Raw genomic sequence first — 12,539 nt, forward strand, 5'->3', positions numbered from 1 at the left:
ATCAGAATACAACGCACATATTTCAGACTGTTGTGCAAAGTTAAGCACAAAGATCAATTGAAAATTCTACAGTAGTAAAAAAGAAGATCCTGGTTTGTTTCAGTTAATCTGTCACCAAGCAGGTTAGTTACTCAGATTAGTAGTGATTATTAATGTATTAAAATCATGAACTACAATCTTTCTTAACATGAATTAACAAACCTCATGTTTTTGGAATGTCCACTCTAAATTCAGGTGGAGGTCTGCTATGGTGAACTAAACCTCGGCACTTTTTAGAGACAGAATGAGGCCACAGAGAGGGAAATGTCATCGCGCTCGGTAAGGGACAGGAATCTACAATCATGCAGTAAAGTGTCTCTCCCCTTGAGCAGGAAGAACAAAATGGGCCTAATTTAGATCAGAAGAGGGTTTATTTTAGTCAAAGAAAGCAGGAGACTGAGAGACTGAAGTATTGGTTCCTTTGCTAACACACTTCTTTTCCTTTTTTTCTTTCTTACTTTGAATTGGTCTGAGGTCAGGACGCTCTGACAAAGCTCCCATTTTTCCTTGATCCATTATTTATTCTCCCCCAGTGGAGCTCTAACTCCATGGCTAATAGGTTTCCACAGTTACACCCGAGCCCCCTTTACACGTCTAACTGTGCAAATGCACACACACAAACATAGTTAAACACCAACACGCACTCAGATATCAAATGATGTCAACCTGATTTGACCTCCCCTGACACCAGAATCACATGCAGTTGGATTAGTTAGAATCACGCAGGAGAGCGGCAATATTTCATTTCTATTGGGGCCGACGTAAGCTCATTATTGAGCCATATCCATGTGACAAAGAACATGCCTCTTCTCCAGTGAGCTGGAGTGAGGGGGAATCAGCCTGACTTTTTCTGCAGACCCATTCTTCAGCACATGGGCGCGAGCAGTCGTAAAGAAGCAGAAAAGGGCAGAAAATGAGTGTGGCTCACACAAAGCAGACACACATGGGGTAGAGCTTTGTGGAGGTAGAGAGAAGAGGCCGGCTCCTAGCGCTTTATAATAAGTCATTGCCTTCGTGGAAATATGAATTCAACTAAATCTGAGCATTATGAGCATTCTATCACAACTCCAATGGCTATTGCAGATCGCTGAAAACCCTAAATGAGATAATGTGGGAAGTGCATTAGAAGTGTGCCAATACATTATTATTATTATTAGATTAATCGCAATTCGACGCCGAACGATTCAATACCAATTCATAAATGTTAAAAAATTGATTGTTTTTCATAATAACTAAATGACAGGACAGTAGAGCATGCCGCCAGAAAACCAGAAGGAACGGAACAGGTGAGGGTGGTGATGGAAGCAGCTAACTCTTTAGGTACTAAGCAAAAAATTTACTCATCCGGATTAAAAACTAGCATTTGAAGGAATCTAGTGCTGTATCCAATGATTTCAAAGTTGGCCAATATGTATCATTCCTGGCACCAGTGTATCCTCGCCGAGCACCTTTCCTCTGTGCATCAAAAAATCGTGATAATCGTTAATATGGTAATAATCGTTGATTAATCAAATTGTAGCACCCTCAATCGGAATCTAATCGTGAGGTTCCTTAGATGGCACACCCCTAAAGTACATGATAATGTTTGCAGATGCTCTTACCCTGCTGAAACAGCTACTCGGCCATTGCCCATGGAAATGCGTATCGGGCCCGGTCGGTTGAGGTTATTCTGCCCATTAATGGTGAGGGCGTGGTGGCCATGGGGGGATGGAGGAGATGCCATCACTGGGGTACAGGGGAAGTTGGCAGTGGAAAGTGGCAACTGACCAGGTTCATCTTTCCCCTGCCCACCGCCGACACTTATGTTATTGTTGTTAGTACTGGAGGAACCAGATGTTGGAGACCACAGAGATGTTCCAGCAAAGGTATTGCTCTGCCTGACCACAGTGTGGGTTCCTGTGGTGTTTGGGTTCCCTCCTGTCCCTCCATGAAGCTTTCTTCGCTGGGATGCCAGAATAGCATTAGAGGCAGCTCTTGTACTGTTGACCAGGATGCACTGCTGGCAGGAGCAGGGCTGACCTGAACTGGCTCCCACAGGCCAAGACTGGGATTTAGGGATGGATCCCATAATGAGGGGGTAGGCCAGGTCCATACGCCTCCGCAGTCGTCGCTTACGCTGGCTCTGCCTGTTAGTCTGGGACATACTGTTGAAGTCGATGAGGTAGCAGAAGCCCAGAGAAGTCAGGTCCAGCCAGGGGTGCTGCTTTTCATAGGCATTCTGGATGGTCACACAGATCTCCATGTCGTACGGTGTCCATGAACCGTTGTCATTCTCCCACTCCCATACAACTCCTTTCCCTGGGGCAGATGACGGCTCATAGAAGTTCCTCTGAACAGGTCTCATAGTACCTGAAGGCAAAGCAGAGAAGAGGGAAATTAAAATGTGATTGTTGTTAGGACTGTTGCAGGTTTACAAGTGTGTAACTTATGCAAATTAGTGACTGGAGACAAATAACTATCAAATTTATAGTGATGATGGAATGACCAGTGTTGAAAGAGTAACTAAACCCCAAAAGCCCTTGTTTCTGCTCATAACAAATGTATTTAGGTATGAAATAGTATTCTTGATTGATCTTAGTCCAACTCTTAACATTTTGGTCAAGTAATGGTATCAATAATATCAATGCAACATGTGTTGTCCTAGCAATTTTTCTATTGCCACTTATGTTTGCATGTTTGTAAGCTTGCTGTTGCCTTTCTTGGCCAGGTCTCCCTTGAAAAATAGATTGTAAATCTCAACAGGTTCTCCTGGATAAATAAATAAAGAAAACAACAACCAAAAACCAAGTATTTTAATTTGGCATATTTTGGTGGTTTTTGATGTTTTGGCGGCTTCTTGCATCGCAAACAACCACTGTTAGCTCCGCCCCTCCAATAAAAACTAGCACCAGTAGACTCTGCAATAGGTTGGATTGAGAGAACTGTGAATAGAGAGCTATGAGTATTGAGTAGGTTAGCATAGCACAGATTGTTCTTTGGGGATTTTATAGTGTAGGTTGGGCGTGTCTCGACTGCTCCAGGAGCCCCGCCCAAAATTAAGGCTTTTCTTGAATTTCCAGCCTTGACACATGTGAGCCAAAGCCTCAGAGTTTAGTTACTCTTTAAATTCATGGCAGCAGTTTTTGAAATCTTTTGCCTCAATTAATAAACTACACTTCCAGTTATTTACAGTGAAGCTTAGATTCAAATAAAAGTCAGGGTCTCCAACACCCACAATTTACACATCAAGCTCTGTTAAAATGTGATTCAGCAAAAGGACACTTCCTGTCTTGTCTGATGGAATAACAAACATACACATGGATGCACGTGGAGGCAGAGAGAAGTCTTGTTGTATTAAACTATCTTTAACACCTGGCATCATAACCATGACATCTGGCTGTCTCTGTCCGTCTTCTACATGAATACACAATATGAGTCAGAAATCCATCTGTCCCTCTGGTTGATGGACACGCTCCAACCTTCATTAAAACACAATTACTGTAGTCACAGGAAAATCAGGACACCTTTGACTAGCACTTATTAGCTGCATATCAGCAAAGGTACCAGCAGACCCGGCACAAAGCGTCACACCCTCTTTCCCCCACCTAATTTACCAGGTTAATGCACACTCCAATGCCAGGGAGGACTGGGGTGATATGGAGGGATGGGATTGTGTGCATGGGATGAATGGGAGTGGGAATGAGCCTGGAGATGGGAAATTCGATGAGTAGCTGGTACCCCTCATCTGGCAGCGATGGTGGGTGGCTCCAGGGAATTAAAACACATCAGCAAAATCGACGACCTTGAGTCGCTGCTGCAAAACGCTAGTAAAGGACTCAGCGCCTAATTTCATGTGGTGCTGCTGCTGCTTTGACGCATGCACGCACGCACATGCACACGCACACACACACACACACACACACACACACTCAGAGAGAGCAAGAGAGGACTGCTCAGTGAGCCAGCTGCCAAAGTCTCTCACATCTTCAGTCAGTCATGCCGAACTTTCTCCCTCAGTTGCATTTACGCTCAATCAAAACTTGATGTTTTGGTTCCGTTTATTGATAAGAATTTTTAAATATTATATTTTAAAATACATAAAGACGATGCCACTTTAAATGTCACACTAGGAGAAAGGATTTATGACACTAATCCATTATGTGAAGCCATCACCACTGAGGCTATGCATGATGAATCACATTAAAAACCACGGCTGTGTTACAAACCAAAATCAGATTTGTTGCGTTAATATTTACACCACTGCGCTAGGATACACACACAATATTCTAGCTTATCAAAAAGGCTTTTTATTCACATATCAGCCATAAACATATGTCACGTGCCAAACATTGTCACATGTAATTATCCTCTATGCTGTAAATAAAAACCCCTGACCTGTTGAGACACTCCACAAGGATTCTGTCAATTTTGCACATTTAAAGGTTAGAAATTTACAAACTTCACCTGTTTGTCTTGCTCATTCTCAAAATGCTCATTTGGATTGAGATCTGGTGGATTCAGTAATCAAATTCAGTCAAATTACCCACACTCAGTGATGGTTCTAAATAACGTACATGTACAGATATACTCAAAGATTCCAAGTTATTCAGATTCTTTGTGGATTACTTAGCTGGCAGACCACAGTATGTACGTCTGCAACAATGTGTGTCTGACAAAGTGGTCAGCAACACTGGGGCCCCTCAAGGGACTGTCCTCTCTCCCTTCCTCTTCACCATCTTCACCACGGACTTCAACTACTGCACTGAGACCTGTCATCTGCAGAACTTCTTTGATGACTCTGCAGTGGTTGGATGTATCAGGGAGGGGGACGAGGTGGAGTGAGTGGAACCATCTACAGCTCAATGTAACTAAGACCAAGGAGCTGATTGTGGACCTTGTAATTCATTGAAACAGGCTTTTTTTTATGATGCAGAGGCCATTTCATCACACTTCTGACAATAAGAGACAATAATTAGCATTTTACAAAGGAGACTGTATTTACTCCACTACTGAAGTAAGTAAATTCCACTTTAAATTACATTGATTGTTTTTAATTTGTAGGTTAAGCTTTAGGGAACCAATTTTTGAGACACATTTAGGGTTTAAGAGAGCCCGCTGTTCCACAAATTAAAAAAGCATTTGAAATTATGGAGAGGGTACTTATGATATGAAGAGGGGTTACACTTATTTTGACAAAAATGTGAAGGGGGTACACGGGACAAAGAAGTCTGGGAACCACTGCTCTACGCTGTTGTTTGCTGGGGGAGCAGACTGAGGGTCGAAGACGCCAACAGCCTCATCAGCAAGGCCAGTGACGTTGTAGGAATTAAACTGAAATCTCTGACAGTGGTGACATAGAGAAGGACCCTGTCCAAGGTGAAGGCCATCTTGGTCAATGAGTCCCACCCACTCCATGATGTGCTGATCACAGAAGCACCTTCAGCACCATGCTAATCCCACCACGGTGCTCCACAGAACGCCACAGGAAATCAGTCGTGCATGTGGCGATCAAACTTTACAATTCATAAATGTAACCTGTCAGCTTTGATTGCTGTAAATATCTGTATTATATTTGTATTATTATTATCTTATTTTATTTTTTACTACTGTAATGTGTGTGCTTGTATTTAATCCTTATTTAATTAACAGTTTTTTACTTAATTATGTAAGTTTTTTCTGTCTTTCTTTCTTTCTTTCTTTAATGTTTTCGTCTTTCTATTTGTAATATTTCTTGAGCGGCTGTAACAGTAATTTCCCCCTGGGATAAATACATTACTTTCTTATTCTGATTCTGAGTTGATACTCGTGCATCTATCCAACAAAACTAATTTGTCAGACAAGGCATTCTTCTTCCATTGCTTTGGTCCAGTTCTGATTTGAGAATGTATGTAGCCAACATGTAGGACACCTGAGCAGTCTGTAGCCATGTGGGGCTGCTTTCTAATCTCAATCCTTTCAACATTACTCATTGACTTCTTCAGTATTGAGTTGCACATGGTTTTTCTGTAGCTTGTGCACAGGCCTTTGTTCCCCAAATGCATCCATCAGTCTTTCCTTTGAATGACTGTGAATCAGGTTTATTTTATGTATTTATATTTTTTGACCACATTCTTTGAAAAAATTAAAATAAAACTTGTGCAGATTTAAAAAAAGTCAACAGAAGCAACACTTTTGGATCTTGTCAAATTTGCAAAGTCTTATGATTGCCCTGTTTCAGTTTTGAAAGTCAAATCCAATCTCATCAGATTTTGGAAGCCAAGCAAAGCCGGGCCTGGTTAGTACTTGGATGGGAGACCCTGAATTCCAGGTGCTGCAATGGGGTGGTATTCGCTCTAGTGATATTTGTCATTGTGTCCTTGGGCAAGACACTTTACCCACATTACCTAGTATGAATGTAGAGTGTGAATGAGTGTTTGGTGGTGGTCGGAGGGGCCGGTGGAACACTGCCATGGCAGCCTAGTTTCCGTCAGTCTGCCCCAGGGCAGCCGTGGCTACAATAGTAGCTTACCACCACTGTGTGTGGGTTTAAAGAATGTTGCAATGTAAAGCGCTTTGAGTGTCTATGGAAAGCACTATATAAAATTAAATGCAGTATTATTAAATAGAGATAAGCAATATTATCTGCCCACTAATTACATACATTTACATAATACAAACTTTTCTTTTTTTTTTCTTCTTGCAATAAAGAAATCAATTGATTGTATTGCATATTTGTAACCACCACCAGCCCTCCCTAAGTTAGGTTATGAAAGGCATTACTAGGGGAAATACATGAGGCAGTTTTTCTCCACAGATATTGGAAAAACTGTATGTGCTTTTGTTTGAAACAAATAATAAATCTGGCACTTTTTCCATAACTTAAGTTGAAGTAGTTTTCTTACTTTACACAAATGATAATTTACGTGGAATAATTATATTGGGGAATCACAATAAAAGTAGGCTTAAAGTGTCTTTAGAGTTGGAAAAAATCGGATATTGGCAAAAAACGAATATTGAACATCTCTAATGTTTACTTCCTGTGTGTACAATTGAACCAGTAACAAGTGTCACAATAAGGAGGTAAGTTGTTCCATTATGTCTGATAAATCATGATAATTTTTGGTAGCCTCTAATGACTTCAGATCTTCTAATTTTTATATATATATCATTAAATGTTTCTCTACACTTAAAGAAGATTAAAGAAACAAAACACAACCAGCATGCAAACTTAACTATCACAGTACAATCTGAGAGGCCTCTTGCATGGGAAGTTCCTTAAACCATACTTTCTACAGTATGCTCTACTTGTATAAAATCTGACTCGGCCAACAAAAAAAGCCATTACAAAGCTGGTGTTTTCGCTGTGACCCTTCAAGCTGAGCAAGAGTGGCCACTTCCCGTTTGACCCCATGTCCCTTTGGCAGTCATCTTTACTGTAATCCTTTCCCACAACTTATCTCCCACTCATTATGTCCTCCAGCTGTCCTTACCCAACACTGCTGTGGTTCCCCTCAGGTAATCAGGAGATGTGTAATGTATTAGCACATGGGGACTGACGCTGTGCTGTCAGGTGGGTTCAGGGTGGGCCTGGTTGCCCTTTCCTGGATAACAAAGGGGAAATCTTTCTGCAGTATCTTGGCCAATGCCTATAGTTTGGTTCTTCTCTATCGTCTCAATGACTTTCATTTTTTTTTTTTTTTTACCTTGTTTGCACATGCTGTTGAAGGTTAACACTACAAGAAGTGCAATCTTTTAACAGCAATGCATATTTTATTATTGCAATTAAATAAATGAATTTATTTCATTGCATAATTGTGACCATCACCAGCCCTCCCTAGGGAAGGGTAAATACTTTATTAAAGGGAGGATGTAAAAGAGAGAGGGCAGTGTTACACCAGGGTGGGGGGGTGGGGGGGGGGGGGTTAACAGGGAGGAGGGATACAAGATAGGAAAACGAATGGGTGGGGAATAATCAATAAGTTTCAAGTGATGTGATGTGAAATTGTGGTTGTGTATATTGTGCTTATTGTTGTGTTATCAAGCCAGTCTGGTGACCAGTGTGCGGCTTAGGAATAATGATGGTGGCTGTGAGCAGAGGAGGAAGTGAGTGGAAGTTACATAAAACAGGTATTTGGGAACAACGTGTCTATGGTTGAGCCCAGTATGAGTGTTATCCCACAGCCCGAGGCCAGTGCGTCCATGACAAATGTGATTCCAAGAGCCGCTACTGCAAAACCCATAAGCCGCCCCCGTGCCCGAAGAAGCAGTCGGGCCAGCAGAAAGAGCGAGAGATCTAGGGGCCCCCGGCGACCACCCCACGGCCAAGCAGCCCCCCGAACGCCCCCAAGGTCCCAAGCCGAGAGGCTTGCCATTGCCCCCCCCATACACACCCGAAAAGCCCCCAAGGAGCCAAGGACCCAGCGCACCACGCCACCCGACTCCAACCCCCAACCCCCCAGCCCCCCCACCCCCCCACCACCACCCACACCCCCGCGCCCAGCCCCCCGAGGGGAGGGCCCAGAGAGCCCCCCGCCCGAGACCCCAGCGGAGGAGCCAAAGCCCACGCCCAGCAGACGACCAGAGCCACGCCGAACGGGCAGCCGGCGGGCCCCCGCCGGTGAGCCCAGAGCCAGCAAGGACCCGACCCCAGGCCAGGAGGACCCGGAATGGATGCAGCACCAGGAGCAGCCCGCCCAGGGCGAACGACCACAACCCAAGCCGCATAAGGCACCAGGGGGCCGCTGGGAGTCCCCCGCCGGTCCCCAGGCACCCCAACCTAGCCCCCCCGGGCGCCCCAGATGCTGATTGCCGCCCGCGCCACGAGCTTCAGTTCTTTAAAGCCAGGGCCCCCTCCAGAGGCCAAGCCAGACCGCCCCCCCGGGATGTGGCCCCCTAATTTAACCCCGACACTCTGCCTCACGGGGGACTGCCCAAGCAGGGGCCGCACCAGAAGGTATGCAAGGGCGCGGCACGCGCCACCCGCCCCAGAAGACCCCCGCAGGACCGGCCCGGCCAGCCGGCCAAGCACCCCGGGCCCAGGAGCACCCCCAGGGCCCAGGACCCCCCAAGGGCAAGCCCCCGGGCCAAGCCCCCCGGGACGCGCCCCCCACCCCAGCCCAGGTCCCGGCCACAGCCCAGCAGGACCGCACAGCCCCAGACGGCACAAGGCCAGCAGCCCAGGGCCCGCCGCCCCCCGGACAGCGCAAGCCACAGGGCAGCGCCCCCCGCCGGCCCGCGAGCAACCGGCGACCCCCACCGCGGGGACGGAGGCACCCCAACGGCACACATCCAGCGCGGGACAGCAGCCCCCAGCCAAAGATGCCCCGGACCCACCCACCAGTCCGCAGATGGCAGGACATACCCACCAGGCGGCCGAAAGCACCCTCAACCATCGGAACAGCTAACGCCGCCCCCCCAGTAAACAGCATCATCCCGAGGCGCCAAACAACCCTGCCCCAACCCCGGTGAGGACACCAGCACCCCCCCAGCACACCCACCCCCCAAACCGGCGAGGCAGGCCGCCCCGGGCCCGCACACCGCGGGGCCCGCCCCAAGGCCACCAGGAGACAAGCAAGCACCAAGCCACACCCAAGGGGGAGAGGCACCCCCGCGCCCCACCCGGCCGACACAGCCCGGAAAGACCCCGCAAGGAGAGACCCCGGCAAAGCCCCCCCGAGACCCCACCGCCACGCCCGACCGCACCATCTTGATGTGCTTTACTCTATGCAGTGGCCCAGCCACCAACAGAGGGGCCAGGCCCCCACCGGAGAGGCCCAAATATGTGTACCAACCCACCACCCTGTTATGGTGCCTCTCCATTCCCCAATGGAGAGGCACTTCCCGATCCCCTGTGTGAATGTGTGTGTTTGGTGAATGTATGGGGTGTAATTAAAAGAAGGGGGATGGAGGGGAGCGGTGCTCCCCCTCCAGCCTCTGTGGATTTATGTGTATGTGGTGTAATAGGCCGGAGGGTGTAAATGATGATACACCCTCCGGGGGGTGACATGTTGAGATGCGATTAAAATTGGAGGGATTAGTAGGGCAACTAGAGGTGGGAGGGCCGCCCCCATGCCACTACATAGTAACACAGGTGGCGGCCCCCTCCACCCCCAGCCCCACCATCCAGCCCCCCAAGGGTTGGGTATTGGTGTGTGGTGCATTTTCTGAGTGAGCCAGACCAGCTGGGAGTGGGGTGAAGTGAACATGTAGGAGGCCTGTCCAGTGTGAGCCGGGCCCGTCCGCGTGGCGGGCCACGCGAGAGGGTAGATGGCGCAGACGGGCAAGTGGCACTGCGGGCCCCGGAACAGCACAGCCGGAGACCCCCCCCCACGGCACCCCCCCAGACCGCGCCGGCCCCGCGGAGCACGGCGACACCCCCCACCCCCGGGCACAGCCAGGCACCAACAACATCCCCCGGCGCCCCAGGGGGCGACCCCCGCCGCCCGCCGGCCCGGAGCAACGCCACCCCGCCACCAAGGGGAGCGGCCGAGCAGGGGAGAGGCCCATGCCCGCACCAGGGCCAGCACAGGCCCACCCGGCGCCACGATACAACACTCTCCACCGGGAGGCGGCCCCGGCCCCCCGACGAGAGAGGACGCCATCCACCGCCAAGCAGGGCCATCCCGCCAGCCACGGACCGGCAAGCCAGAGTACCGAAGCACCCTAAGCCCGGAACCGCCCCCCCACACCAACGGCGCCAATAGAGCCCCCTCCCCCCACGGAGGCAATCCCCGACGACCCACGCACCGGCACGAGACACCCCCCCGACGCCAGCACACCCCGAACAACAGCGGGCCCAAGGCCACCAGCCCCGCCCCGCCCAAGGCTGCGCAGCGCCGCCACGAGCCGCGGCCGGTCCCCCGGGCAGATGGCCGGAGAGCACCTCCCCGGACACGTAGCCCAAGGATCCGCCCCCGGGGCACCCCCGCCCCAGAATCGCGCCCACGGCGCCCGGTGCACCCAGCCAGCAGACCAGCCAATCCCAACGCGGATCCACCGGGCGAGGAACCACGCGCCGCGCCCCCGCACACCCGCCCAATACGACCCCCGGGGAGGCCCCATAGTACTCAATGACTTTCAAATTGAATGACATTTATCAGTTAGAAAAATAATAAATAAATAGATAAAAATGTTAAAGTACATGTACTAATACATAGTGATAGAAAACAGAGCTGCCCGCCTTGTGCTGAAGTGTCCTTATTTTTCAAGTGTTATACAAATGCATAGTACTTTGTCTTGGCCTATGCTCCTGGACAAACTACAATATAACTTACTGGTTTTTCTAAAGAAGGTAATTCTAACACGTTTACCTATTTCGATATTTGAAAGGGTTAAATATGTAAACCAGACTCATTTTTATTCTACTCGTAGTGCTCGTCCTGGTGATTTGGTTATCGATCGGCCAAAATTGAATTACCTTAGAAAATCTGTGTTATTTAGTTCGTCGCTACTAATGCCCTGCCAATGGAGCTGAGGGATATATGCAGTCTGTACAGATTTAAACAAAGACTAAAGTGTATGTTGTAAGAGGTGTGTAATTCATTGCTTTTTATTGGTTTTTGATGTCCATTTCTATTGTAATGTTTATTAAGGCCGTGGAGGTGGTGTAGCAGCTATTTATCATTCCTCTCTCCTAATCTATCCTAAACCAAAGGCCAACTACACTTCCTTTGAAAGCCTGGTTCTAAATTTATCTCATACCAAATCAAAAACCTGCCAGCCAGTCTTATTTGCGATAATTTACCGTCCTCCAGGCCCTTATTCTGAATTTCTATCAGAATTCTCTGAGTTTATATCAAACTTAGTCCTCAGTTCTGATAAAATACTGATAGTAGGAGATTTTAATATCCATGTGGACAAAGATAGTGATAGCCTGAGCTCAGCCTTTATGTCCCTAATAGACTCAGTTGGCTTTTTTCAAACTATTAATGAAGCTACTCATCGTTTAAATCATACTCTTGATCTTGTTCTAACATATGGCCTTGATATTAATGAACTAAAAGTCTACCCTGAAAATCCTCTGCTATCAGATCACTTTTTAATATCTTTTAACATTATCCTAGAGGATCTCGCACTGTGCAATAAAATAGTTACGAGTAGAAATCTGTCCAATAGTGCTGTGGCTAAATTTAAAGAGGCCATTCCTGCTGCCTTAAACTCAGTGCACCATCCAATAAATAACTATGATATTAATTATAACCCCTCTCAACTGGATCTGCTTGTCGATAGCTCTGCTAGTCTACTAAAATCCACCTTGGACTCAATTGCCCCATTGAGGGAAAAAACTATTAAACGTCAGAGGAAAGCTCCGTGGTTTAGCTCTGAAACTCACACACTCAAACAAACAACCCGTAAATTAGAGAGAATGTGGCGCTCCAATAAAACAGAGAAGTCACGAATACTCTGGCAAGAAAGCCATAGTAAATACATGACAGCCTTACGACATAGTCGATCTACATACTATTCCTCACTAATTGAAGAAATAAAAATAATCCGAGGTACCTTTTCAGCACTGTAGCCAGGCTAACACAAAGTCAGAACTC

The 12,539-nt window shown here is 47.5% G+C and overlaps 2 protein-coding genes across 3 annotated transcripts in view; one reads left to right on the plus strand and one right to left on the minus strand.

Annotated features, from left to right (window-relative positions):
• The window catches only part of gapvd1 (GTPase activating protein and VPS9 domains 1), a 748,782-nt gene that overhangs the window by 577,405 nt on the left and 158,838 nt on the right, over positions 1–12,539 (plus strand). The gene's annotated exons all lie outside the window — the stretch shown is intronic.
• dtx1 (deltex 1, E3 ubiquitin ligase) overlaps positions 1–12,539 on the minus strand; it is an 83,202-nt gene that overhangs the window by 28,990 nt on the left and 41,673 nt on the right. For both annotated transcript variants that reach the window (XM_028456980.1, XM_028456979.1), the window contains exon 3: positions 1,641–2,388. In XM_028456980.1, the coding sequence (XP_028312781.1) occupies positions 1,641–2,388 (748 nt within the window). The remainder of the gene's footprint in view (positions 1–1,640; positions 2,389–12,539) is intronic.

This window comes from Gouania willdenowi, chromosome 9, assembly GCF_900634775.1.
Source record: "Gouania willdenowi chromosome 9, fGouWil2.1, whole genome shotgun sequence".
NCBI classification, from domain to species: Eukaryota; Metazoa; Chordata; class Actinopteri; order Blenniiformes; family Gobiesocidae; genus Gouania; species Gouania willdenowi.